The sequence below is a fragment of the Meleagris gallopavo genome, chromosome 2 (genome assembly GCF_000146605.3).
Source record: "Meleagris gallopavo isolate NT-WF06-2002-E0010 breed Aviagen turkey brand Nicholas breeding stock chromosome 2, Turkey_5.1, whole genome shotgun sequence".
NCBI classification, from domain to species: domain Eukaryota; kingdom Metazoa; phylum Chordata; class Aves; order Galliformes; family Phasianidae; genus Meleagris; species Meleagris gallopavo.
In genome coordinates, this window is record NC_015012.2 from 57,737,307 (window position 1) to 57,761,440 (window position 24,134).

At 36.9% G+C, this 24,134-nt stretch overlaps 1 protein-coding gene across 2 annotated transcripts in view; it reads right to left on the reverse strand.

Moving 5' to 3' along the window:
* Nucleotides 1-1,597: 1,597 nt before the first annotated feature.
* The window catches only part of TMEM200A (transmembrane protein 200A), a 34,562-nt gene continuing 12,025 nt past the window's right edge, over nucleotides 1,598-24,134 (reverse strand). Inside the window, exons 1-2 of one of the 2 annotated variants that reach the window (XM_010707364.3) lie at nucleotides 7,344-10,856; nucleotides 1,598-4,744 (exon numbers count right to left, since the gene is read on the reverse strand). In XM_010707364.3, the coding sequence (XP_010705666.1) occupies nucleotides 3,259-4,744; nucleotides 7,344-7,357 (1,500 nt within the window). In that variant the 5' untranslated portion in view covers nucleotides 7,358-10,856 and the 3' untranslated portion in view covers nucleotides 1,598-3,258. Of the gene's footprint in view, nucleotides 4,745-7,343; nucleotides 10,857-24,134 lie in introns of those variants that run through there. The other variant, XM_010707365.3, reaches the window with a different exon arrangement.

The following is a 24,134-nucleotide window of genomic DNA, read 5'->3' on the forward strand; positions in this document are numbered from 1 at the left end:
CTTTCTGCTCTATCACTGTAACCATACTCTTTATTTAATGATATCTTGCCCAATGAGCTTTGTCAGGAGGAAGGGACAGATCCTAACATCACCCTAAGCCACAGACTGATTAAGATGCTTATGTATGAGAAAGAAAATGTGCATTTTTTTAAAATGGTCTTATGCAGAGGAAGGAGCTGAGCTCATTGCTTGTACAATATGAGTGATTTTCTCCTGGATTAATACTTTCAAAATGCTGTACCATAACATCTTCAGAGTGCTAGATATAAGGCTTAGCTTCTTATTGCATGTAAAGGCTTCTTGTCCAGTTGTACACTTATTTTCCCTGATAAGAAATCTAGTTTAAGACTTCCTGTCTTTGGCTTCTTTTTCATCCTGCAGTTGTACTGTCACTGTGGGGTTACACAGAGCATCAATAACAGAAATGAGCAACATCCATAAAAAAGTCTGTGAACTGAATCAGCAAGAGAGTGAATATGACATTTATGCTCTAAAGATAACAAGATTTAGGACACATTCCTGTCTTCACCAGGGTCTTTACTTGCCATCCGAACTTGGGCTACAGAGAATTCAGACCGCTGCACTTCACTGAGGTTTCTGACCTCTACATATGAAGGTTAGTGACCACACTTCTTGAATGTCTACAGGTTTTTCTGACTAGACACTGAGTCAGAACCATTCAAGGAATACGGAAAGATGCAATGCCCTTCATTTCCAGACTGATGCCTAACTTTGTGATTAGTGTATCTGGGAAGAAATAGAGTCCTGGAAAACTTTTTAAAAACATTATATACCTCTCATCAGACTCAGCACCCTAGACTTTATGCCTTATGAATGATTTGCCACACATCTTTAAAGTCTGAGATGTGAAAATCCAGCAAAACAAGGTTATCATTACTTTCAAGAGTTATCGTGTTACTTAATATTTAATAGATGAGATCATTTCTGGAACTTCTCCTATATGTCATTATTTGAATGAAATGTTCCATTTTAGGGTAATTTGGGAATCTTTCAGTAGTCAGTCTGTCAATCACACAACTTCTTTGTATTTGCTATTTCAATTTCTTGCTAATTTAAGTCAGTAACTTCACCTTGGTTTCCCAAGAAATTTTTTCTGAAGTCAGTAAGTTTTTCAGTACCAGATAATGTAATGTGATAATTAAAAGCCCAAGACCGGACATATCTATGAAAAGGACTATTCTCATGTACAACAGTGAGCAAAAACAGTCTTTTAAGCTAAGACTTAATTTAGCTATTCATGAAATAAAAGTTTACATCATTTGTGTCTAATAGTAGTTTGCATTTTTCTAAGCTTCCTTGCTGTGAAACTATAAAGAATAGGATGTTCTTGTAATACAAAATTTCCTTCTATCAAAAGCATTTTGAATAAATTTCATATTACATTAAAAAAATAAATATCAGAAGAGCAGTAAATTCAGTCTCTACACATGTAGAGGTATCACTGACAGTCATAGTCAGATATCTAGTGGCGGGCTAATATATTTAGCATAATATTATTTACATCATTATGATACCTATCTATACTTCAAAATGGAAGAATTGAGATTATTGAGGAAAAAAAAAGTCCTACAGCAGATACGTAGATACACATTTTATTTTTGTTTCAAAAAATAGCAAATGTCTTAAGAACACAAACCAGAAAGTTATTAAAAGCTTCATAGCAAAATATTTAGCCAACTTTATTACAATATATAGGCTTGAGGTTCTAATAGTTAACACTACGCCTCAATTCACTGAGCAAGTAATGCTCCCGATACATAAACATTGCGCAGTTGAAACTCGGAGCTGAATATTAAAAAAAAAAGAGTATTGTTATCTTTGATCTTTCATAAACAACTGAAGTACAACAACATTTTTACGGATTTGATTCTTTTTGAGAAAAGCCTTTTAAAATAATTCCTGAGCATTTAAGTTAAGTGTATATATCCAAAATGACCAATTAAGACCAACATCCTGCTAGGTGAGCCTTGCAACCAGAAGTGACATTCTCTATCATGGCAGTCATGGCAGGATTAAAGCCTAAAAACCTTAATGAAATAAATGAAAACTGGTATGCACACTCAAATTCTTACTTTATTTATAAACAGCCTACAACTGCCAACTGAGAAGTTTGCTCTGATGAGAAAAACATTGTTCTAAATGTCACAAACTTTTGCAACATCTTGTAATGCAAATTAGTCCAGCTAAGCTTTCAGTGATCCACCATGCCAATAATTATGTGAAATATATAAAGCAAAATTCAGGCAAGGGGCTTTTGTACTGTGTCAGTAGGCATATTGAGTTGTATGCTTTGTATCAGCTATTTTGACCATAGAGATCTAGTTATCTTCTTGCTATTGAGAGGCAATATATTCACTTTCCATTCTTCTCTTCATAATTATGTCACAATATCATTTTACTATATATCACATTTCTAAAATCATGTTATCATTATGTTCCTATGATTTTAAATGAATCCAAACAGTTTGATTTTAAAACTGCTGCCAATCAAAGTGCTTTAGAGAGCTAACCCCAGAAGGATTTTCAGATTTCTTTAATATGTTTTCCTGGAATTACTGGATTATATAAATTATAATGTATGTAGAAACATTGTTGTACAAAGCATAGTAAATAATTCACAACACTAGTATTCAACTTGATCAATAACAATGAATTCACATAAATGTTTATAATTATACCCACTCTTCTTTAACCACCCACTTCAACATGTAAACAAGTTTCTCAAATGATAGTGGCAAGATTGTAGTTACTGAGATGTATCATATGTGAAAGACAACACCTAGGATAAAGGCTTGAATTTAACAATTCCAGTACGTACTGCGGCTCACTTCCCATTCTAGACCACGAGTACAATTTTTAGAGTCTCACAGTCTTTAAATAAACAGAACTTATAAGTAAATTGAGCTTTTATTCTAATGCAGGCTTTTGGAGTCAAATTGGTAGAAACTAACATGCTTATATAGAACAGTAGGAAAAATGAGTTGGAAAAAATTTGGAACAGTTGTACCAAAACTCTCTGAGCACTGATAATGTACAATATTGCAACTGTATGGTACTATGACAAAAAACTTGGCCTTACAAAGATGAAGATCTGTTTGCACAAGCCAATTTTAATATGCTATTAAGCGTTTGGTTAAAAACAGGCTTGTACAATTTTCACTGAAAAGGAAACACTTGTCAAAATGTTTTTGTTTTTTTTAAATACTGTATGATATATTGTAGATTTGAATTTAAATATTAAAACCTTGTTTCTGAAGTTCCCCGCTTTAAATTGTTACTCAAAAACTCATCGTGTTCAAAACTCAAATTATTATGAGATCTTGATATCATAAGAAGCTTTTCCTTATTGGTAAAGTCTTTTTTTACCACTACTGGTGGCACAAGTAACCTATCCATTGGGTCTTCCTTGTTTTCTAATTTCATATATCCTTTACTGTTGCTCCGATCCAGCCTGGGCCAGCTGGGATGTTTCCTTTGTTCAGCTTGGACAGTGAGTGTAGATGGACCCCTGTCCAAATCCAGGGACTTTGAATGTGAAGACAGAAGATGCAAAGATGTGTTGGAACCAAACTGCTTCCTGGCAGCACCAGGGGATAAAAGCTTTCCTGTGCTTGGTCCGAGGATCACAGAAGACTTGAACTGGTCATGCTGAGTGTCCACAAATGAATTATGTCGTGGTAGCATGGCCGGCTTGCAGGATTCATTGGTGTCAGTCAATGGAATGGCCAAAGAGTCCATTGAGAGATTTCTGGACCGACTCCTCGTGATCTCTGAGTCCTCGGTTATGTTGTCTATACTGGGCTCATCAATAACACAATTATTCAGTTTAATTACCGGCAGTGTGAAAGCACTAATAGAAGATGATACAATGGATTTTGTTTCACACTTTATAGAACTAGTGTTTTTGTCATCTGAAGCCTTGCTGGAATGAGGGTAGAGTCCAAAGACCGAACCAGACTGGTCAGTCAGCAGAGGCGGTAGTAGGCTAGCAGTGGTCCTATCTTCATTTAGAGTAATTTCATCTTCTTCAGCAGAACTATCCATTCTAAAATTACTTTTGAAGCCAGAGAAAGGTGCAACTGTGTTAGCGGCCAGCCGGGATGCACACAAGCTCCCACTTTGCCTGAGTTCTCCTTCCCCTAACAAACCAGTAAAGGCACCGCTCAACTGCTTTTGTTCCTTGATCCTCAAGGTGTGGATGTCTATTACAGTGGAGTATATGTCTCTCATGTGTATGATTTTTGTTTCCTTGTCACGGTTTTCATGTAGAATGGCATTTGCACAAATAAAAATGAAGATTCCAATACCCATGGTAAAAGGACCCAACATTTTCATCTTATCTGAGTGCACATGCTGCTCAAAGAAACGAAGTAAAATGCTTCCTTGGTTTCTTAGGACCTGGGTTTCATTAACTGATACACTATCTTCAGATGCCAAAAGCTGTTCCTTTTGGGGCCAGTATCCAAGGATGGCCATTGCAATTCCCAAGAATGCGATAAGCACTCCCAAAACAAGGAAGAATCCTGATGGAGAATAAAGTCGAATTTTGCCCCTGACAATGACTACATCTGCCCTAGGTCGGCGTCTGACTGGTTTCTTCTCCTCAGAAGCTGGTGCTGTGGCAAGATTTACATGTTGCTGAGATCTGGCAGAGTCTTGCCTTTTCAAGGCAGCCAGTCCTGTTATGACTCCTCCGGTTGCTATCATAGTTCTATATTGTGTCCTGGGGGAAAAAGAAAGCAGAAATATTGATGCAATGAAAATTTGTGTATGCTTTGTTAATATGAAAATATTTGTTGACAATTAAATTATTACTACTTTTTAAAACCTACTACATCTTAATCCAGTTAGAACATAATAGAAGTTTTAATTCACATGGCATTTTAAAAATGTCTTTACATATCTTTTATAACTATATATATAGGCAATAAATCTTCCATCAACGATACAAATATTTAAAGAAAACTAGTGCTCTTTGTGAGGACATATAAGGGTTAAAGACAAAAATATTCATAAATTTGCAGATGGTTTATGTCAGAACTGATCTCTAGGAAAATAAGTAACATATTGTCACCTTGCATGCATTTCAGATCATTTTACCACTTTAGCTAGTAGTTCTTTTAAAATCTTCCATGACAATTATTATGATTACAGACCATTCCACACATCATCTTTAAAAGATCTTGCCCTTTATGTTTCAACACACATTAATATATTCTTATTCTATCATTCAAAGAAGCTTTTATTAAGCCTCTTAAGACCACTTGAGTCTCAACTACAGAATAAATTCTGTGTTCCTGAATAAAGCTGATCCTTTTCTCTGCATTCCTTGTATACAATCTCCACTGTTACATCATCAATTACAAACTTGGTTTAGTTTACCTGATAATCAATTCATAATTTTCAAGCTCATGAATTCAAACCTTCACTATTTTTATGACTTGGTTTTATGTTTTTTCATTTTAGAACTTTTACACCTGGGTATCTGCTATATGGAAAACATGAACCAGTATGGGTTTATAAAAAGAAAATCATGTTTGGTCATTTATTTACGAGTAAAAGTAATGAATAAAATGACACAGTTCAGGATATTCAGAATATTAATTAATACTTTAAAAGACATCTTATAATCAGATCCTAGGGTTAATTAATGGATTAGAATGAATACTAGACAATATTACAAAACACAACTAAGATGTAATACGCTGGGTATATAAAAATGTTTTCTTTGATGGTATTGCTAAGCTCAGAGAATAAAGAAAGGCTGATAGTCTGCTGCAGAGAAAAAGGTGAAATGTCAGTGCTGGGGATGGTTTAACAAGCAGATAAAGTAGAAGTTAGACTGGGAGCATAAAGTGAAAGGCAGGGAAGCAAAGGAAAAGCAAATCAGTAATTCCTTGCAATTCACAGAAAATAATTTTCATCAGATATCTTTAAATATTTAGATTTTAAAAATCCTAACAAGTGACATCCATGCAAAAAGATAAGGTCTACAATGGTATGAGAAACAGACAGACTGTGTTATTTGGACATTATCATGAATTTCCAACAAGTATCAGGTAAGCATATTTCCAAACAGAAATTGCTCCAGACTGCTATTATTTCATGACTATGAAATTAATAGGGAGTTTGAAGACAGTGGCTGATGGAAGTACTAATCCAGAAAAAAAATGTACCCACTGTTCATTATTATTTGTTCAGCAGTAATTCAGGTGATAGACAAAAAGTGGCAACTTCAATTCTCTCCTTGACCATCATTATTAAAAGGCAGAGTGCTTCATTTCCTTCTGTGAGAAATCTTTCCTTTATGAAGGGAAGAACTGAAAAAAAGGCCTGAGGTACTATGTATACAGCATTTTCTGAATTTATGAAAGCAGACTTGAAAGGATTATTTAAAGAACTTCAGCAATTTCACTTGTAGTGTCAGGTTTCTGTTCCTAAACTCTCTTATTGCAATTCACTTACATTTTTATGCTATCTGGGCAACAGCAATTGTCTCATGTCAATTAATTTCTTGAATGCTTCACAAAAAGCCGTATTTTTATGTAATAAATTTTAAAATCCCCCAAAGAAAGTTTTTTGAGGTTGATAGTATTAAAAAAATGAAAACAAACCTTCTCATTTGCTTTTCTATAAGGGTTTCTGCCAAAAGCAAAAGATTATTCTTCCTTAAAACAATGTTTGAGTCTCTGGGCAGAAATAAGTAGGACTTAGTCATTAAAAAAGCCATTGTAATTTGTTCTTACTCAATTAAAAGTAATTAGTTTTCTCTATGAAATAAATTAAGAGAATTATGACTTAGCTTTACTGAAATGAATAGATCATTTAGCTATTATCTAATTAGCCCCTTTACTCTTTTCCACATCTGAAATCTTTGCAGGGATAGGAGTTTCCATACTCATGTGGCATATTGCAGCACACATAAACCCACACTTGTCCATCTCAGGGTTGCCAAGAAGCTGCACAGGGTAGTGCTAAATCCAAGCTCTGCCCATTAGTAGGATTTGATATTTTGTGTACTGTACTGTGTTTATTACATCTACCTGGACTGCATCAAAGGGTGAACCAAATAAGCTTGGATTTGATTGCTAAATATTTTAAACACACTTTTAGCAAGAGTTCCTCTCTAACTCTGAAATGCACATTGAAAAATACATCTTGAGGTATCTTCCTATGGAAAAAAATATCATTTGCAAGATTTACAAATACTGCAGGAAAAAATACATAAATCTAATTACTGATTGGTATACAATAACTTGAAGGACAGAAAGAAACTGAGATCTCTTGAAGTGAGAAAGAGATCTTTTGAGCCACTTCATCACCTTTCTCCCAGCATTTCAGGAGAGCACTCTTCCTCTTTTCACTTCACCTGCATCAGAAATTGGATGTAGAGGAAACCAACTTTGGCTGAAACAAGATGAAAAACCACTTTATACACAGGAAAAGACTCTTTCTTATTTCTTCAGTTAACATCAATATTATTAAACCTCTTTTCTTTCATGGAAAAAGTCACTACCAAGTGCATAAGTAATAATTTTTAATAAGCCTCAGTGCTGGGTAAGGCTTCTATACTTCTTAATATTAACAGCTGCATTTTGATCTCTTCTCCATCTAATACGATCCACAGTACTAGCAGACGTATTGATATGAGATGATTTCAGAAAGCTTTTCATAAGCCTATTACAATTAAATGCATTTTAAGATGGAAAATCATTTTTTAGAAAATGCTATGTTTAGAATAAAGTGACTTTGTAGACAGAATTTATCTTGCAGACCTGTTTAGTTGCACCACAGAATAGCCATGATTTGTGAGTATCAATGACAAATGCTAATTTTCTTATTTAGCTTAGTACAATGATTATATTTACTCTTACTCAAAATTGAGAACTGAAGCTTCTGAACAAACAAACCTTACAAGATTTTGAATCAGATTATGCTAGGAGCTTTGACAGAATATTTTGGTAGCACTGTGAATGACACAGTCTTGCTCTAAAATGCATCGAATAACAGTTAAATGGATGTGGAGTACAGAGGAAAAAATATAGAGACAAGTCTATAAATTGTTTTATAAAACATAACCATCTTGCTGATACCAAAGCATGACAGCTGTCAATCTTATTTTTAAAGAACAAAAGTATTGTTTTTTTTTCCCAAGATTCTGTTTCCCTAACCTTGTAGATGTTCTGTTTATTTCATCTTCAGCAAGAACATCAGTACTTGTCTTGGTTTTGGCCCAAACAGAGCCTTTTTCTCCATAGTGGCTGGTATGTTGGATTTAGGATGAGAATGTTAATAACACGTTGATGTTTTAGTTGTTTCTGAGCAGTCAACAATTTTTTAGCTTCCCATACTGCCCTGCCAGTGAGGAGACTGGGGTGCACAAGGAGGTGAAAAGGGACAGAAGCAGGACAGCTGACTCAAATAGGCCAAAGAGAAGTCCCATCCTATTCCATATTGTTCATGCTGAACAAAAAACTGGGAGAGTTGTCCGAGGGTGCAGCCCCTCATCAAGGACTGGCTGAGCATCTTGTCAGTGGCTGGTGAGCAATTGCATTTGCATCATTTGTTCTGTGTTTTTTTGTTGTTGTTATTATTTTTCCTTCTATTAATCTGTCTTTATGTCGAGTCTTGAGTTCTTCCATTTTTTCGCATGTTCTCTCCCGCCCCATTGCAGGGCAGTGAGCAAATTGGTGTGTGGGGCTGAGCTCCCTGCTGGATTAAGCCACAACAGAACCAAAGACTTAATACCTTATGGTTTTAGTCTTGAAAGGAACAGTGGCCCAGATTTACTCCTATATCTAGCACTGCTTTGTACTGTGCTGTTGTTACCAAATGATCCTTGCACCGTCACTGTTGGCCACTCCAAGATCAACTAAGAAAAGCATATCTTGCTACAGATCCTCTAAAGTAGCTACTCCTAATGCTTGCTCTTCAACATCTGTACAAAGCAGAATTGACTCAAGCTCTTAATGCTTCAGGTCCTCGCCCTTACCAAGATGTACTTCACATTTAAGATGGGCTGCGGGCCAAGCGCAGTCCTATGCATCAGGCATGGTTTCTAGATGCTCCCAGAAATCCAGCAGCAAGTGGAGTAACAGGTTGTTGTGTGCCCTTTAACTTGAAGAAAGGACCCATCAGCAGCTGCTCCCCATAGGTTTCTCAGGTAACAAGTGATGGAGCCTCAAAAGGGCCTTTAGAGATTCATGCAGCAAGGACAAAGAAAGGGAACCTGAGGGAAAACGCTGGATGACACATAAGGAAACACTTATGTGATAAGAAACCATGAGAGGAGATGCAATGCATCTAATAGTGTACTTGAGCCAGAAGAATAATTCATACAGGAAAAGTTTGCAAACAGTTGGTAATTATAGGAGAAGTATCAGTCTGAGATGTGGACTGATATCTGCTTCTTTCTTATGTTACACTGACTGCTCAGATCAAGGCTGAAAGGGATTCTCCTTTATCACCTTTCCACATGGGCAAAGGTTGCTAAGATGCTCAAGGAAGCTTATCGTAAAAGAAAATAGTGAAAGAGGGTAAAAAGAAATGGCTTTCCTAGAAGTTTTTGGTTGGTAACCACTGGATTTGTATCTGCTGATCAAAGAAAGAACAATAGCAGTAAGTGGAATCTGAGCCAGCAGTGTGTCCTGGGAGCCCAAGTGGCCAATTGAACCCTGGGGTACATTAGGCCGAGTGCTGCTGCCAGGTGAAGGAAAGGGTTGTCCCACTCTGCTCTGCACTGTGAGGCCTCACCTCCAGCACTGAGTGCTGGTTTGGGTAACACTGCTGCTCATGAGGGGCAGTGCTGAGTTCTGCTCTCTAGTGACAGCAGCAGGACCCAAGGGAACAGCACAGAGCCTCCTCAGGTTGAAAGTTAGGAAAAGGTTCTTCACCAGAGGGCAGTGAGCATGGAATAGGCTCGCCACGGCAGTGGTCGCAGCCCCAAGCTGCTGGAGTTCAAGGGGTGTTCGGACAGTGCTTTCAGACATAGGGTTTGAATTTTGGGTGGTCCTGTGTGGAGCCAGGAGTTAACGATTCTTGAGGGTCCCTTTCAGTTCCAGATCTTCTATTATTCCATGATTCTGTTATCTTGCTGATTGAGTCAGAAGGTCAAATTCAAATCAACAAATAAATGGAGTAGATTCACTCCATAAAACACAGGTAAGGCAGCGATTAATCATCACGGAAAAATTGTAATTTAGCACAGATGGACATGGGTTCCTATTTTTATTTTAATTTGTATCAGTATGTCAAGTTTTCATGGATGATTAAACAGAAATACGTTGTGTTTATGCTTATAGTGTTACCCATATCTGAATCTGTCAGCCTAGAGAAGGAATGGAGGCCAGAGGCAGGTGACCAGGGGACTCACTAGAGCAGATGGTGTCTCCAGACAGCTGCAGAGCAAAGAGCAACTTGAACAGCCTGGACATGTCCATAGGGAAGTGTGACAGATGAGAGGAGTCACTCAGAATCCCTTTGAAGCTAAGAACCACCTACACAAGTAATGCTCAGTTATCCTTTGGAAGCCAAGGAAATGACAAAATGGGTGGGATAGGATTTGGTGGGACTTGAGCCCAGTTGACTCACTGATTGATTATCCCACATATAAAATGTGTCAACTGCAAGAATATATTACAGACTGCACACTTCTGTTTTAATCACAACTAAGGCAATATCAGCTATTTACACAATGGCTCTGCCTCTAGGCAGCCTAGAAAAATCTGAAAGATGTGTATGCAAGAACAAAAATTCATGAAAGGAATCAACTATGCAGCATGTGGCAGTGACTCCAGCTAACTTCTTGTGGTTCCACAAACTACAAACTCCTTATTTCTCTCTTTACCCTATAAAGGGTAATATCCCTCTTTCCTCCCTAACAACTGGCATAATCTTAGCAGCATAGGTATCAACTAACAAACTTTGTTTTTCAGAGGTCAGACTGTTAAGTATCTAATTAATCTCTCAGAAACTACACTAAATTTCAACCAGTAGTTCGCTTGAAGCTTGGCATTTCTATTTCAGGTGCCTGAAACTGAAATCTATTGTTTTCAACTATGTTGGTACAATAAAAGTTATTGCCACTACCTACCACTTAGTCTTCTGAATAAATATATTGTCATTTGAATTATGCTGAGTTCTTACATTTAATTTAAAATGCATATCAACAGCAAAGATGGGAAGTGAAATAAAGGATACTACTATGTTTCTTTAATATTGTTTTATTCCAGGTACATTTCAGTGTCCCTTAATACTTATGACCCTTGCTTTTTGCATGAGTATTTCTTTTGCTATAAAACCGGAACACTTATTGTTTGAAAAATTATTGAAACTTAATTATTTGAAGTTATCTGTACATGCTATTCCTCATAATTTAGTTTTATCTAAAACTTTGTGAAAAAAAATCAGATCTTATATTTCAGCAAAGAATTAAACCTTGTCACAGTAAGAAGTGTGAAAAAAACTGATTTACATTACCATGGCATTACATATTCTACTACTTTAGTTGATTAGGAAATTTACTTCCTGTTGGTACAATTTGTTACTATTTAAGTGTCTCAATTTCAAATTGAGAGGACAAAATTTAACATCAAGGAAAGTTTCCTTTATCTTTGGTAAATTTGAAGTCCTAGCAATTAAAGAGGTACGTGTAAATTCTTGTAATCAAGAATGCAAATGATAAAGTAATAAGAGAACTGGTAACATAACTGAGTAAATAAATCAATATTAAGTTGAATTTAACAGAATACATCTAAACTTTGTTCCTGATGTATTATATATCCATGTGTTACCAATGCATAGACATTACCATTTGATACCATCATTTTTTTTTCCACAGGAAAAGATATATTCTTTCAAAGCAATTTTATAGGCACAAAGAGATTAATCTTTCTGAAAGAGGTAACACAGCAATAGCCTGAGAGAGAGTAGTTACACAAGAAACAGAAAAACCATCCCAAATTCCATTTCTATTTAGTCGCTTAACAAGCAGTCCTCTACAATTGACTAATACATCAGTGAGACTACCTTACGATGCATCTCCCTCCTAATATCTAGTCCTCAAAAAATGATTGAAGAAGAAAAGCAAGTAAGAAAGGTATCTTTTGTATTCGTGATTATGGGGTATTTTAAGTATACTTTAATTGACAATAGGTGAGATGAAAGCATGTGGAATGTGGTATTAAAAATCTTCATAACCTCAGCTGGGATTTTGAAGTCATGCAAGCAGAGCCAAGGACAGAAAACTGCATGCCTATTTAAAACATTAAAGCTTTGAAATTTCCAGCTGAAACAAACCCTTTGGGTTCAAACTCTCTTTAATGTTGCCTCTTTTAGGCTGCAAAGGGATAAGCTTAGGGACTAATCATATCCTTTTAACCTCCTTGTTGCCAGTCAGATTATGGAAGCAGGCCAAATCATGCTAGCCATTTCACAGCATGGGAAAAGGCAGGCTGCATGTGGATCAGGTAATGAGAGAATCCAGGGTATCTAAGGGGCAGCAGTAGGCAAAAGGTCCATAGCAAGGATTAAGAGCTCAGGCTCCCCAGATATTGGTAAACCTGTATCAAATGGCCTGTATTTGCATCACATATCAAACAGTAAAATCTTTGCACTCACAGATAAAAAACAAAAGCTTGGTATTAAGGATATATCAAAACCTGTGAGGAAATGTGACATCTGACTGTGATCCACCCATTTAAAAGACCTAGATCTGGCAGCAGTTTCCAAATCTATAGTGTACTGGCCCAAGGAACATCAAGGGTCTTCATTAGTTATCTCTAAAGAATCAATGGAAAATAACTAGGAATGGCACACCAGAACATCACAGCATTATTTATAGGCATTTCTTTAAATATATAAAAAATATATTTTTTTCTATTTGAAGCAATCCAGGGGGATCACAAATTATGAGGGACAGAATGCCACTGATCTAGAGAGGGTCTAGAGGATGTTGGGAAGAAAAGAGAAGGAGGTAATTTTTTTACTATAATAAATAGAATACTGAAACAAGCTGAGTGAGGGAAAATAATTAAAACAAAAAACAAAAACAAATACAGGCTGTTAGGAGAGTGAAGAGATCTCATTTTATATGTATTTCTATAGCTATGTAGTGACAGCACTTTGGAACATGTGCACAGAAGAGGAACTTTTGTTGTATACAGTCACAGTTCTATTTTATAAAAATGATTTTGATGCAACTTTCGAAAGTGGTAAATAGCTGTTGAACTTCCCTTATTTTACTATAAGTAGAGAAACTCAAGTGGCAAAAATAGAATTGTGTGGTTATTTGCATATATTTGCTATATTAGAGAATCATACAGTATCAAAGAATGGTTGAGGCTGGATGGAACCTCTGGGTCCATCTGGTCCAAACCCCACTCAATCAGGGACACCCAGAGCAGGGTGCCCAGGACTACCTCCCAAGAGCTTTTGAAGATCTCCAGTGAGGAGGTTCTACAGTATCTGCGCAACCTGTGCCAGTGCTCCATCACCCACATAGCAGAGAAGCGCTTTCTGATATCTGGCTGGAAATTCTTGTGTTCCAATCTGTTCCCATCCTGGTGTCCTGGTACTGGCCACCACTGAAAAGACTCTGGCTCTGTCTTCATTGGACCCTCCCTTAAGATATTTATAGATACCGATGAGACCATCTCTGAGCTTCCTCTTCTCCAGACTGAATAGTCTCTTAGACAGCCCAGAAGACACACCAGTTCCTTCATCATTTTTGTGACTTGCTCCAATATATTCATATTTCATAACCACATTGAATATATCGTATCTCCATTTAGATTCAGATTTACTCTATTTAATTAGCATGCCTGAGCCATGGCATTCTCTATTCTGACTTTTATGACTATTCTTGCATTAAAGTAGAGCTCTCATATTTGGACAGTTCAGGTATGACTGTGAGCAGCCAACTTCCTAACTGAGCCTTCCCCAGGCTTTTATACTAAATGCCTGCATTATGACTCTGTGGACAGGTTATAAAATTAACCAATTCACTAAACAACAATTCCAAAAATACTTTCATTCTTCACTGTTCCTTTGGGAAAAAAGAAAAAGAAAAAAAAATAGAGAGAGAGAGAGAGAGAAAACAGTCTTATAAAATAGTACTTCATTACTGTTTAAGTGAACCTGTCAACTAGCAAAGAACTTGATTACAAAAGCACAACTGATCAGCACCCAAACTCACAGCTGTTCAGTTTGTGTCCAAAGAATGCAAGACTCTTTTCCTTTAGAAAGCTCATGGAAGTGAGTGTGCAATGCCTTTTTATATTTCAAAACAAATATTGGAAAATTCTGCTCGAGACAGCTGCTCAGGACTAGCAGCTCAGAGCCTGAGTTCATATACACAATGTGGCTACACTATCTTAAGTTAATTGGTAACTTGGGCCCAGTGGAGCTCAGGAGATCTCTAGACCAACCTTCTTCTCACAACAGGCATTCGCGTGGTCAGCCCTGCTTCCTCAGTCTATTCTCAGGGCAAGGGCTTTAGCCCCCAGCAACATGTGAGACCCCCAGCTGAAATTGCTCGAGTCTGTGAATGTCTTTTCTTAAATTTTATTGATACAAAATTCCTTTTTGGAAATTCTCTGGAATTTTATTAAGCTGTAAACTTGATTTGAAATTGTCAACTGATAACTAAATATGGAATTTGAACTAAGAACAACAAACTCAGAAATATTGATAAATATAATTGTAGGCTAAGTAAGAATGCTTGTTACTCAGATTTAGGAAATGTCTTGACTTCATTCTTTAAATTACACAAAAGAAAAATCCCTTTTGAATGCCTTCATCACCTACAGTATCTCCCATGTACATTAATTATTCCAATTAATATGCCAAGGTCAAAAGCAAAGTGAACATTGGGCAAAACTGTAGAAAGATGAATGCCCAAACTGCTTGTCCTCTTTGCTATTATCTCTTCTCCAGCCTGATCCTTACAGTGGCTCAGATATGATAATTCTGTGCAAAATCAGCAGCATTCAATATTGGCAGCATTACACAGAGCTCGTTAGCCACTCACAAAAGCACAGAGCACACATCAAAGAAAGAAGTAACCTGAGCTCTACATTTTGCTTTCAAAACACTGCTTTATGACTTGGCCTAGATTTGATCTACAGGCTTTTGCCTGTCTTAGCTGTACTCACTTTTACACTTGCTCCTTCCTCAGTTACATCTACAGACATACTGTGGAAATCTGGTGAGTTTACAGAAGTTCAGAAATTTTATCAGTGTAAAATATGATGTTGGCATCAGGGATCCAACGTCTAAAACAGCTGCTGAGTCACCATACAATGAACTACATATTCTCTTCATGGCCACAGAACACCTATCTCATGCATTATCAGCCTGAATCACTGCCACATGTTGTCTACAATGTCCAGGCATTCTGCTCAGTGTAGCTGTACCAGGTTAGCACAGGTGTTAGATGATGGATTAGAGAAATACAAGTGCTCAGATACTAGACACGTTTGTTTGTTGTATGCCTACTGTAATGTCTGTATTCACTGTATTAAATTATCAATAACTTGTTTTCTGAAGTGTGCACTGATAACTTCCTCACTTATGCACAGAATTTTTCACTTATTATGCACGGGTATCGTGTCCTGTTCCAATACACATTAAAGAACTAAACAAAAAGCAAGAGACAGCTAAAAAAAAAAGAGACTGCAGAAATAAAAATAGGAAGAAACTTTGTAAGACTTGAAGAAAAAGTGCTTAAGAGCAGACTGACTAATAATATTCTTGCATTATTTTCTCTGCAGAAGAAAAAAATTGAATATGCACACGCACAAAAAAATAAACTTTGATATGGTTGGCTTTACTTTTGCTTATATTTGCTTGCTTTCTTCAGGTGTTTTTTTTTGTTGTTGTTGTTTTGTGTGTGTGTGTGTGTGTGTTTCTACTTAAAAAAAAAGAACTAGTTAGGGATTTCTTAAGCCTCAATTGAGTAACATGATAACTGTCCTTAACGACTAAAGTGATAAAATCTGTTTCTAGGCTATGAGGGCACTTTAAATGTAATGTCTCCTATTTTATTATGTTGGCCCACAATGTCACAGGGAGATGGTGGTGGTACGAGTAGAGGTCTAACTTTCCCACAAATATCCCATCATATTTGGTCTCTATGTGACAGATGGCAGCAGGGGCAGCCTGACAAAATGGCATTGGACAAGTGCCTATGAAGCACAGGTGTGTCACTGAATTCCTTCATGTGGAAAAATGGTACCAACTGATATCCACTGATGCATGCTGAATGCTTATGGAAACCAATGAGTGGATGTGAGCACAGTGAAAGTTGGACTGCTGGGCAGCACTGTCCAAGCACCAATGCCATCATAGAAGGTGTGAAACAGCTTCACTGGTGCAGATTCTTATATGTGTGGCATGCAGGCTCTTGCTCATCACTGGTGAAAATGCATAGCTGATGGTGGTGACTATGTTAAAAAACAGTGTTTTGTGGCCGAGAATTTGCTCTATGAAATACTGTTGTTACTGTGCTTTACTTCTGTTGTAGTTTGCATGAAAATAAATAGGAGACATTACTTTTGGAGTGACCTACGTATTTTAAAACTTTCATATGAATAAAACCCATTTCCTGGTGAAAACAAGTAGCAAAACTGGAAGTAGACTTGGCTATTTAGCCAAATATTCAGGATTATTTCTGAAACATTCGTTCATTCACATTGTTAGTGTTCACATTCAGGTAACAGAAGAGATTCTAGGACAGTTACATTTGTAGGCTAAATGATTAGTTTATTAAATCTTTTATGATCTTCATCTGTTTGCTTTCAGTGTGAATAGAAATAAAAGCTTTTTTATTGAAGAAATTATCATTTTAGGATCACAATCTAATTTAAAATGTGTATAAGAAGCATGTGGGTCTGTATGTATTTATTCCAGTTTGCCTTTTTTTCATTTTACCTTTCAGACATTTCAGAGAATATCTTTTGAAGAAAGTGAACACTATGAGATAACATCAGAGCCTAGCAATACTACAACTAAAATTCCAAATGCACTGAATTAATGGGAATTTGTAATCAAGCTTACTGGATGCAGATTAAAGTACTGACCAGACATTAATCATACAGTCCTGAAATAAATAATATAAAGGGTCTCCAGTTGTTTCTGAAAGACTGAATTTGTAAAAGCTATCTGTGGAAAAAAAAAGCTATTGCAAAAGAAAAGTTAACACTCCAGAGCTCAGTGTGCCAGAAGATGAGTAAGCTCAGTTCCCCTATAAAACAAATGTGAAACTCAAAGATGTTAACAAATATCTTCATTTACAGGCACTAGGACTTGCTGGTTCTTCAGTTCTTGCACACAAAATTTCAAAGAGCCAATAAATAAATCAGGCACTTGCTGTGAAGGTATATAAGAACAAAAAATGTTGTAATCGTTCGGCAACGCATCATCTAGCTTAACCACTAATCTGTTACTTGATTTAGTCAGAGTGAAATCTTGAGGCGAGACACTTAATGTGGGCAGCGACCAGCTGTCAGGAGACCAAACAAATGTCCTTATGCTCTACATGCTCACTAAATCATGTTAATGAGCATGTTCTAACAACTGTAATTTCTCACTGTGTATACAAATCCAATGACTGTAAGATCAAATAATAGCAGGAACAAACTGAAGTAGTCATTTATAATAAGGTTTAAATAGTATATGTATTAGATATGAGTTCAAATCTATTTGTTGTGTAACTGAGGTGTTTCAGCAGAGCCTTACCCCTGGCCTAGAAAACACAACACATTCTGTAAAACATACAGCCTGAAAACTGCAGGAATAATGATTCTCTGTTTACCCTTAGAGACCTAGGATCAGTTTTTCAAAGATATTCAAATAATGCCAGAACCTAACTAAAAAGTTCTTAGGTATCTATAGGTATCTCAACTTAACCCTGCTACTTGTCAATTAGCACTGGCAGAATAACTTGAAAGTAGTGGCCAAAACATCAGCCTGTGAAGTGGGACATTCTGGATTCCTGGCCCCTCCACCAATAGGACACTTTTTAGTTGCGTCATGTCATTTCAGTCCGTGTCAGTAGAAAAGTACACACACGGTCTCTTTGGAACAAGAATTCGAATCTGGGCTCCTTGAGTGCCCTAGCCACATGATGAGTCTTTATGTGTCCAGCAGGAACAGTTGCTTCAGCACAGTGTGGGCCTTTGCTACAGCTATACTCCTCTGGTCTGTCAGTACCTTTGGAAATCTCCTTTGACAACTATATTCCAAGGAACACTAAAAAGAAGAATGAGTCAGTGTTAGAATATTTTTTCTACTGAAGACCTTTGTGCAAGCCAACCTACCCTGCCAAGAAGAAAGATAGATTAGCAATAATAATTTCAAATGCTAGATTAAAAAATAAAGCAATATTTCACACAGAAATGAAAGCATGGTTCAAAAATACTTTGGGCAAAATTTACCCATTAATATACGTCTCAGAAATAAATCATTATTAAATTACAGTAAAACTCCACCAGGTCTTCAACTCAACACTGAACTTCATAGTGGCTATAGCCATAGCCAGACTTCCATATGAGTGCATCATTAGAACCTGCAAGTATTTCTACCGCTCCTCAGTTTGGTGACCCACAACTGCAAAGTAGAAAGTACACATAAAAAAATGCAGAAGTTCCAAGATACAGAGACTAGCAAACTAATCTTTCATATATATAAAACTATAGAAATGCCAATATCAGGGTCGAATTAATTTCCAGAATGAAAGTTATCCCTCACAATTTCTTCTTTACTTTTAATCACCCTCATTACCATCTGCATTACAATAACCACTTCCTGTGCTCTAACATCCAAAACTAAGAATACTTTAAACAGCAACAATCCACAGAGAGCCAAGTGATTTATCGGTAATCAGGTGCTGAAAGACATGCTGAAATTGTGCAGGTCATATTTATGGAACTGTACATTTATCTTTGACAGACAAATACATATCTAAGTATAGATACATGATGTGCTTAGCAAATCTCTTTTTTTCCTTAACTCTGAACGACCCAACTGATGTTCTATCATTGTGGAGGAGGAGGAGCAAAAAAAATGTTTTAGCTTAAATGGTTTATAAGACAGAAAAGTCTATACCTTAACACTGATCACCTTTCTGCTTGATTTATTAAGTATCAGCAGCAACAGAAATTCATAACTTTGAACCTCTGAGAATAAAGGAGATCTGCTAGGCATCCTGTGCTTTTGTTCAGTTTCTTTCCCTGTTAAGAACAGAGAATTGGGCAGTGCATAAGAGTAAAGACAGCTAAAAGAGCATAAGAATGGCTTGCTGTCCTATCTCTTCACTTCTGCTTGCACACAGAATGCCCATGTGCTCACACAGGAGACTTCATAGATATCATAAAACTTTCTTTTGTGACCCTTAAATGCTCTGTATCCACTCCATCCTGTTGGCCTAAATTTCAAACACACAGCTTTTCCATGGCACCAAAACCACTAAAATAGTTTCTGTCACTTCATTTTGCATCTATGAATCAGCATATGTCTATCCTGCTGTTTAGCTCCATCCATTTGTTCCAGTTATGCCCTTTGCAGATTGAGTCCATAAGAGAGAGTTTGTGTAGAAGTAGACCATCTGGCCTGAGAAAAATGAGAATATTCCTAATACGTGAGGAATGATTAAATGGTACCACTAGCTAAAATATGGCACCCTATTAATGACCCTGTAAATGGGTATGTTGCATGGATAGCTCAGTTTCAAAGCACTCCATTTATGAGATCTGTGTTTTAACACATTTGAGCTATGCTGTATAATTTAAAACAAGATCTCAATTGACCCATACAACCAGGTCAGATGTCAACTATAACCAATGTTAGGTAACATCTTAATTTTAGGAGAAGATAGTCAACTGTTATACATAATGTATAATACATATATACATATATAAGTATATAATATATAATGTTTACATTATATATGTATTACAGACTGCAATTTATTCACAAATGACTTGCCAAATTATGTTTTTTAGCTCCTTGAGGCCTCACTTGCATTGCTATTTTTACATTACCTCAATGCTATTAATATTTTGCATGCTTTCCCTTAGCCTGTGTCTGGTCACAATTAATTATAAAGATAGTGTCGGTTTCTTTTAATGGAAATCATCCTGAGTTACACAAAGCCAGAATAATGCTCACAAATAAAGCACTTGAAATATAAGTAAGATATATTTAAACTCAACTAAATGCATGACTTAAGTTAATTGAAGCACCTTGTTAAAAACCGTTGGTTGATTTGCGATGCAAACATAGATAGCATAAATGACTGAGAAATAATTTCAATAAGGAGTTAAGAGTCAAGGAGAGAGAAAATAAAGAGCCATTTTTTTTACCAGTTACTGTAAATTTATATTTATGTCTTATTGCTTTAGGGTCTTCTCAGTCCATCACAGAGCATTTGTAGCTATCAGTCAGTCTGGTACATCTAAAGCTTTAGCCCAGTTTCTGGATGCATTTCTGAGGAGAAGGTAAAGGTCAGTAAAACTCTCTTAGCAGACTATTAAGTATCAACACATATAGTGTGGGCTACTTTTTTTCTTTTAAGAAACTACTGCAAAATTATCAGCTATGTGTAAGAAAAGCACGATGAATAAGTAGAGAGATAAACTGAAAATGCATTTACAGGTTAAGCAGCAGGAAGCTGCCAATAGTTTACCATAAGGTTTGCAGATCAGAGTATAGGGGAAAGGGTGAAAAACAGCGTCACCAGTTATTATTATCCAGGCATAAGTGAGGGTATCCACTAAAATTTAGAAAAATTACACAGAGTATCTTGTAAGAAATATTCATTCACGATTCCACTTGTCTCACTGCGGGGTTTAAAGGTCACTATTCACTGCTTGTCATACTCAGCAGAAAGACACCAACATCAGTGTAATGATAGAGTAAAAGGCAACACATAAATACAGCATACATTACAGAACAGTTAAGACTATCAATATTAGTGCAGTTAACAACAAGCAGAGCATGCTATAACAGCTGTCTAGTTTCATGAGTTACTATCCTAAAAAAAGTCAATTCTGAAGACATATGCTAAGTACTCTCTTCCCTTTCCTTGCAGAAACCGTAAGAGTTTTGATTCCGCAGAAAAGATATTCAGTGTAGAAAACCTTGGGTAAAGTAAATGGTTTAAGCAGCTGGATTAATACATAAATACATGAGTTTAAGTTCATTATGGGACTAAAGTGTGAAGAAAGTAATCACTGCTTGGTTAAGGCAAAGAAAGTACCGCAGCAAAACCAATCAGCAATGCCACAATAAGCCAGAAACATGAGAAGACCAAAGTACAAATATTACTTTTTTCTAAAAATGTCACCAAGAATTTGCAGAGCAAATATTAGAGGGAAAAATTTCTGTACAACTTGAACTGAGCTTGATATTTGAAACAGTGGTTAATAGAGCTGCAAACAGTAAGGACCACCCAGAGTGAATGAAGAGGCAGACGAGCATGCAGAGAGATGAACCAGATCATGCAACTATGTGAAAACAGCCTGAGATGTCAGAGATAGAATGTAATTTAACCAACACAAATGAACAAAGATGAAGATAACAAATGAGAACACGATAGGAGGCAAGGAGAAAGCAAACAAAATGACCTACATAAATGATGAAAGAACAAAACATATGAGACTGAAACAAAAAAGGAGAGGAGGAGAAGCATCTGGTCATGAGTTTGATTTGATTTGTAGGAAATGTGCAAGGTATGTGGGAGTTAACTAGTCAGATGCAGCTGCTGGCAGATTTGGAAGTTGATCGCATCCTCCTAGTTCAGCTTGAGGATAAAATTTTGCAGAGCAAGAGACTCCTTTGCCCTTCACATCATACTGTTATTTATTCCCCTACTGATCCACCACCCGCCCAGAGACTGAAAAAAGCACCTCATGGGCACTTCTTTCAGGTTTTTCATTTATTCTGCTGTTTTTGTTATCCTAGTGCACACCTAAGACACCAACAAGTAAAAACAAAATATATAGTCCTCAGAAAAGTCATGGACTGCTCTGTGCTGATTCAACATAGACAACCAGTATAGCCCACATTGGTGAGAAGTCTTCTGAACAGTTCCTAAGCATTTACCAGTTATGTAAGCTGGGTCTCTCGGGAATGTGCTTGCATCACCCTGATACATGTGTGTGGATTCTCACACTGTCTTGACATCCCAGGGTGTGGTTATAATTGAGGCACATCCAAACCAAGCATGTTCCAAATTCCAGCCAACACTGATGCTTCTGCCTTTGAAATAGCTGTGAATTTGAGAAAATGTTTAACACAGGTCGTCTGCAATTTTTCACAGCTGAGTTGTTGAGTGGGTGAAATAAGGGTTCAGAAGAGAGGACACTCAGAACGTCTATCCTGTTGCCCTGAAAAGCTAAATCTGGAGGAGAAAGATCCAAAGATAAGATACTTACCAAGATAATCAGAAAGTTTATTATTCTGTACTATCAGGAAATAGGCTAAATCATGCAGGCATTTTTGTTGGTGTTCTTACTGGCAAATTTCCATTAGTTACAGTATTTTACTGAGGACATTAGAAGAACTTCTTGTCAGTTGCAAATTGCAAGCATGAATATCCCTAGCATTGCAGATTGGCTGAACGCTGTGTTTAGACTTTTCACTTGGACAGTCCCACTTCATCCAGTTCCAAGTCTCATTTTCCAAGCCATGGAGAGATGTTTGCATAGCAGATCTCTATTACTCCATAGTGATAACGTGATAGCCTTTCTGTGCCACTTGGAAGAAGCCTCCCAAACACCTAAAAACAGTCAACGTCAATACTAAACCTGATGGTTCCTCAAGGACTACCACTAAATGTCTTTGTCATGACAAAAGCACAAAAGTCAGCTCCTTACTGCCAAGCATGCTGAAAGAAGGGACACAGATTTAGAATATTAGTGGTTGGTATTTGTCTGCTTTATTTAAGCTGACTTAAATCAGCAAACAGAAACACAGCTGTGCGTTCTCTTCCTAACTCGTCAGATCATAATCCACATGTAGATCCAGAAATTCAGCTAGAAAATCCCACATCTGACAAGCAAAAAACTGATCAAGTTCAAAGGAAGTATGTGAATACATTATATGGAACGAGGGCAGTATCTTAGTGAATTTTGAAATGAGAAAATCCTAGATGAGTCATCCTACTTTGTGACCAGTGGGACAGATTCCTAAATAATTCCCAAATTAGCTGGGAAGGAAGCATGCTCTAGCTCATAGGTTATACCAAACAAGGCTCTTTTGCATGTAGTCCACACGAACAACATTTCTTGACCAAATATTCTCACTTATACTAAGATCATCACAGAAACATCACTAAAAAGTGCTAGAATTAATAATAACATAATCTGCTGGTGCCATAAATTTCCCATGTGAACCTCCTCACAGTCGACCAGCCTATGTAAGGAGATTCCAGCTTTCTTTCCACCAGAGATACAACATAACATGATCACATAACATGTAAAGCAGGACCATACTGTCACTCCAACAGCTTTCAGAAATGCTGGTATTTTCATGCCACTCCAGAAGCCTCAAGTACTAAGAGGTAAAAGTACTCTGAGAGGTGGCTAGAGGTTGAGATGCAAATGTGTTGCCTTATTCTCGCTTGGAAATTCCCAATCCATGCATGATGCAGCACCCCTACTTTATTCTGCTATTGTTATACTCCTGAACAAACATAGTGATACCTGTTCTTGGTGAGTATCACAATTGTAATTGCATTTACCCACAGTGTAGTACTTGTTCCGAAAAAGTATTACTGAGGAATGCTGAAGAATTGATGCACAGCCAGCATAATATTTCGATGAAATCTTCAATTTTCCAGCACTTCCTGAATATCTCCTGGTCTGAGCTCTGTGACCCAGATGAGCATTAACACTGATTTCTGAATTTAATTACAGACACTCTGGCTTGAAGAACTGTGACATGCTGAAACTCACTTGAATTGGGCTTGCCCTGGCCTCCTCCTAATACACACTACGCTGATTAATCCAATCCTGTTCTGATTTTCAGCAGTGCAGGCTACATTTATCCTTCCCCATTCCTTTACAGTGAACACTGTCTCCCATTTGCATCTGTGGTGCAGCACTGCTTAACTA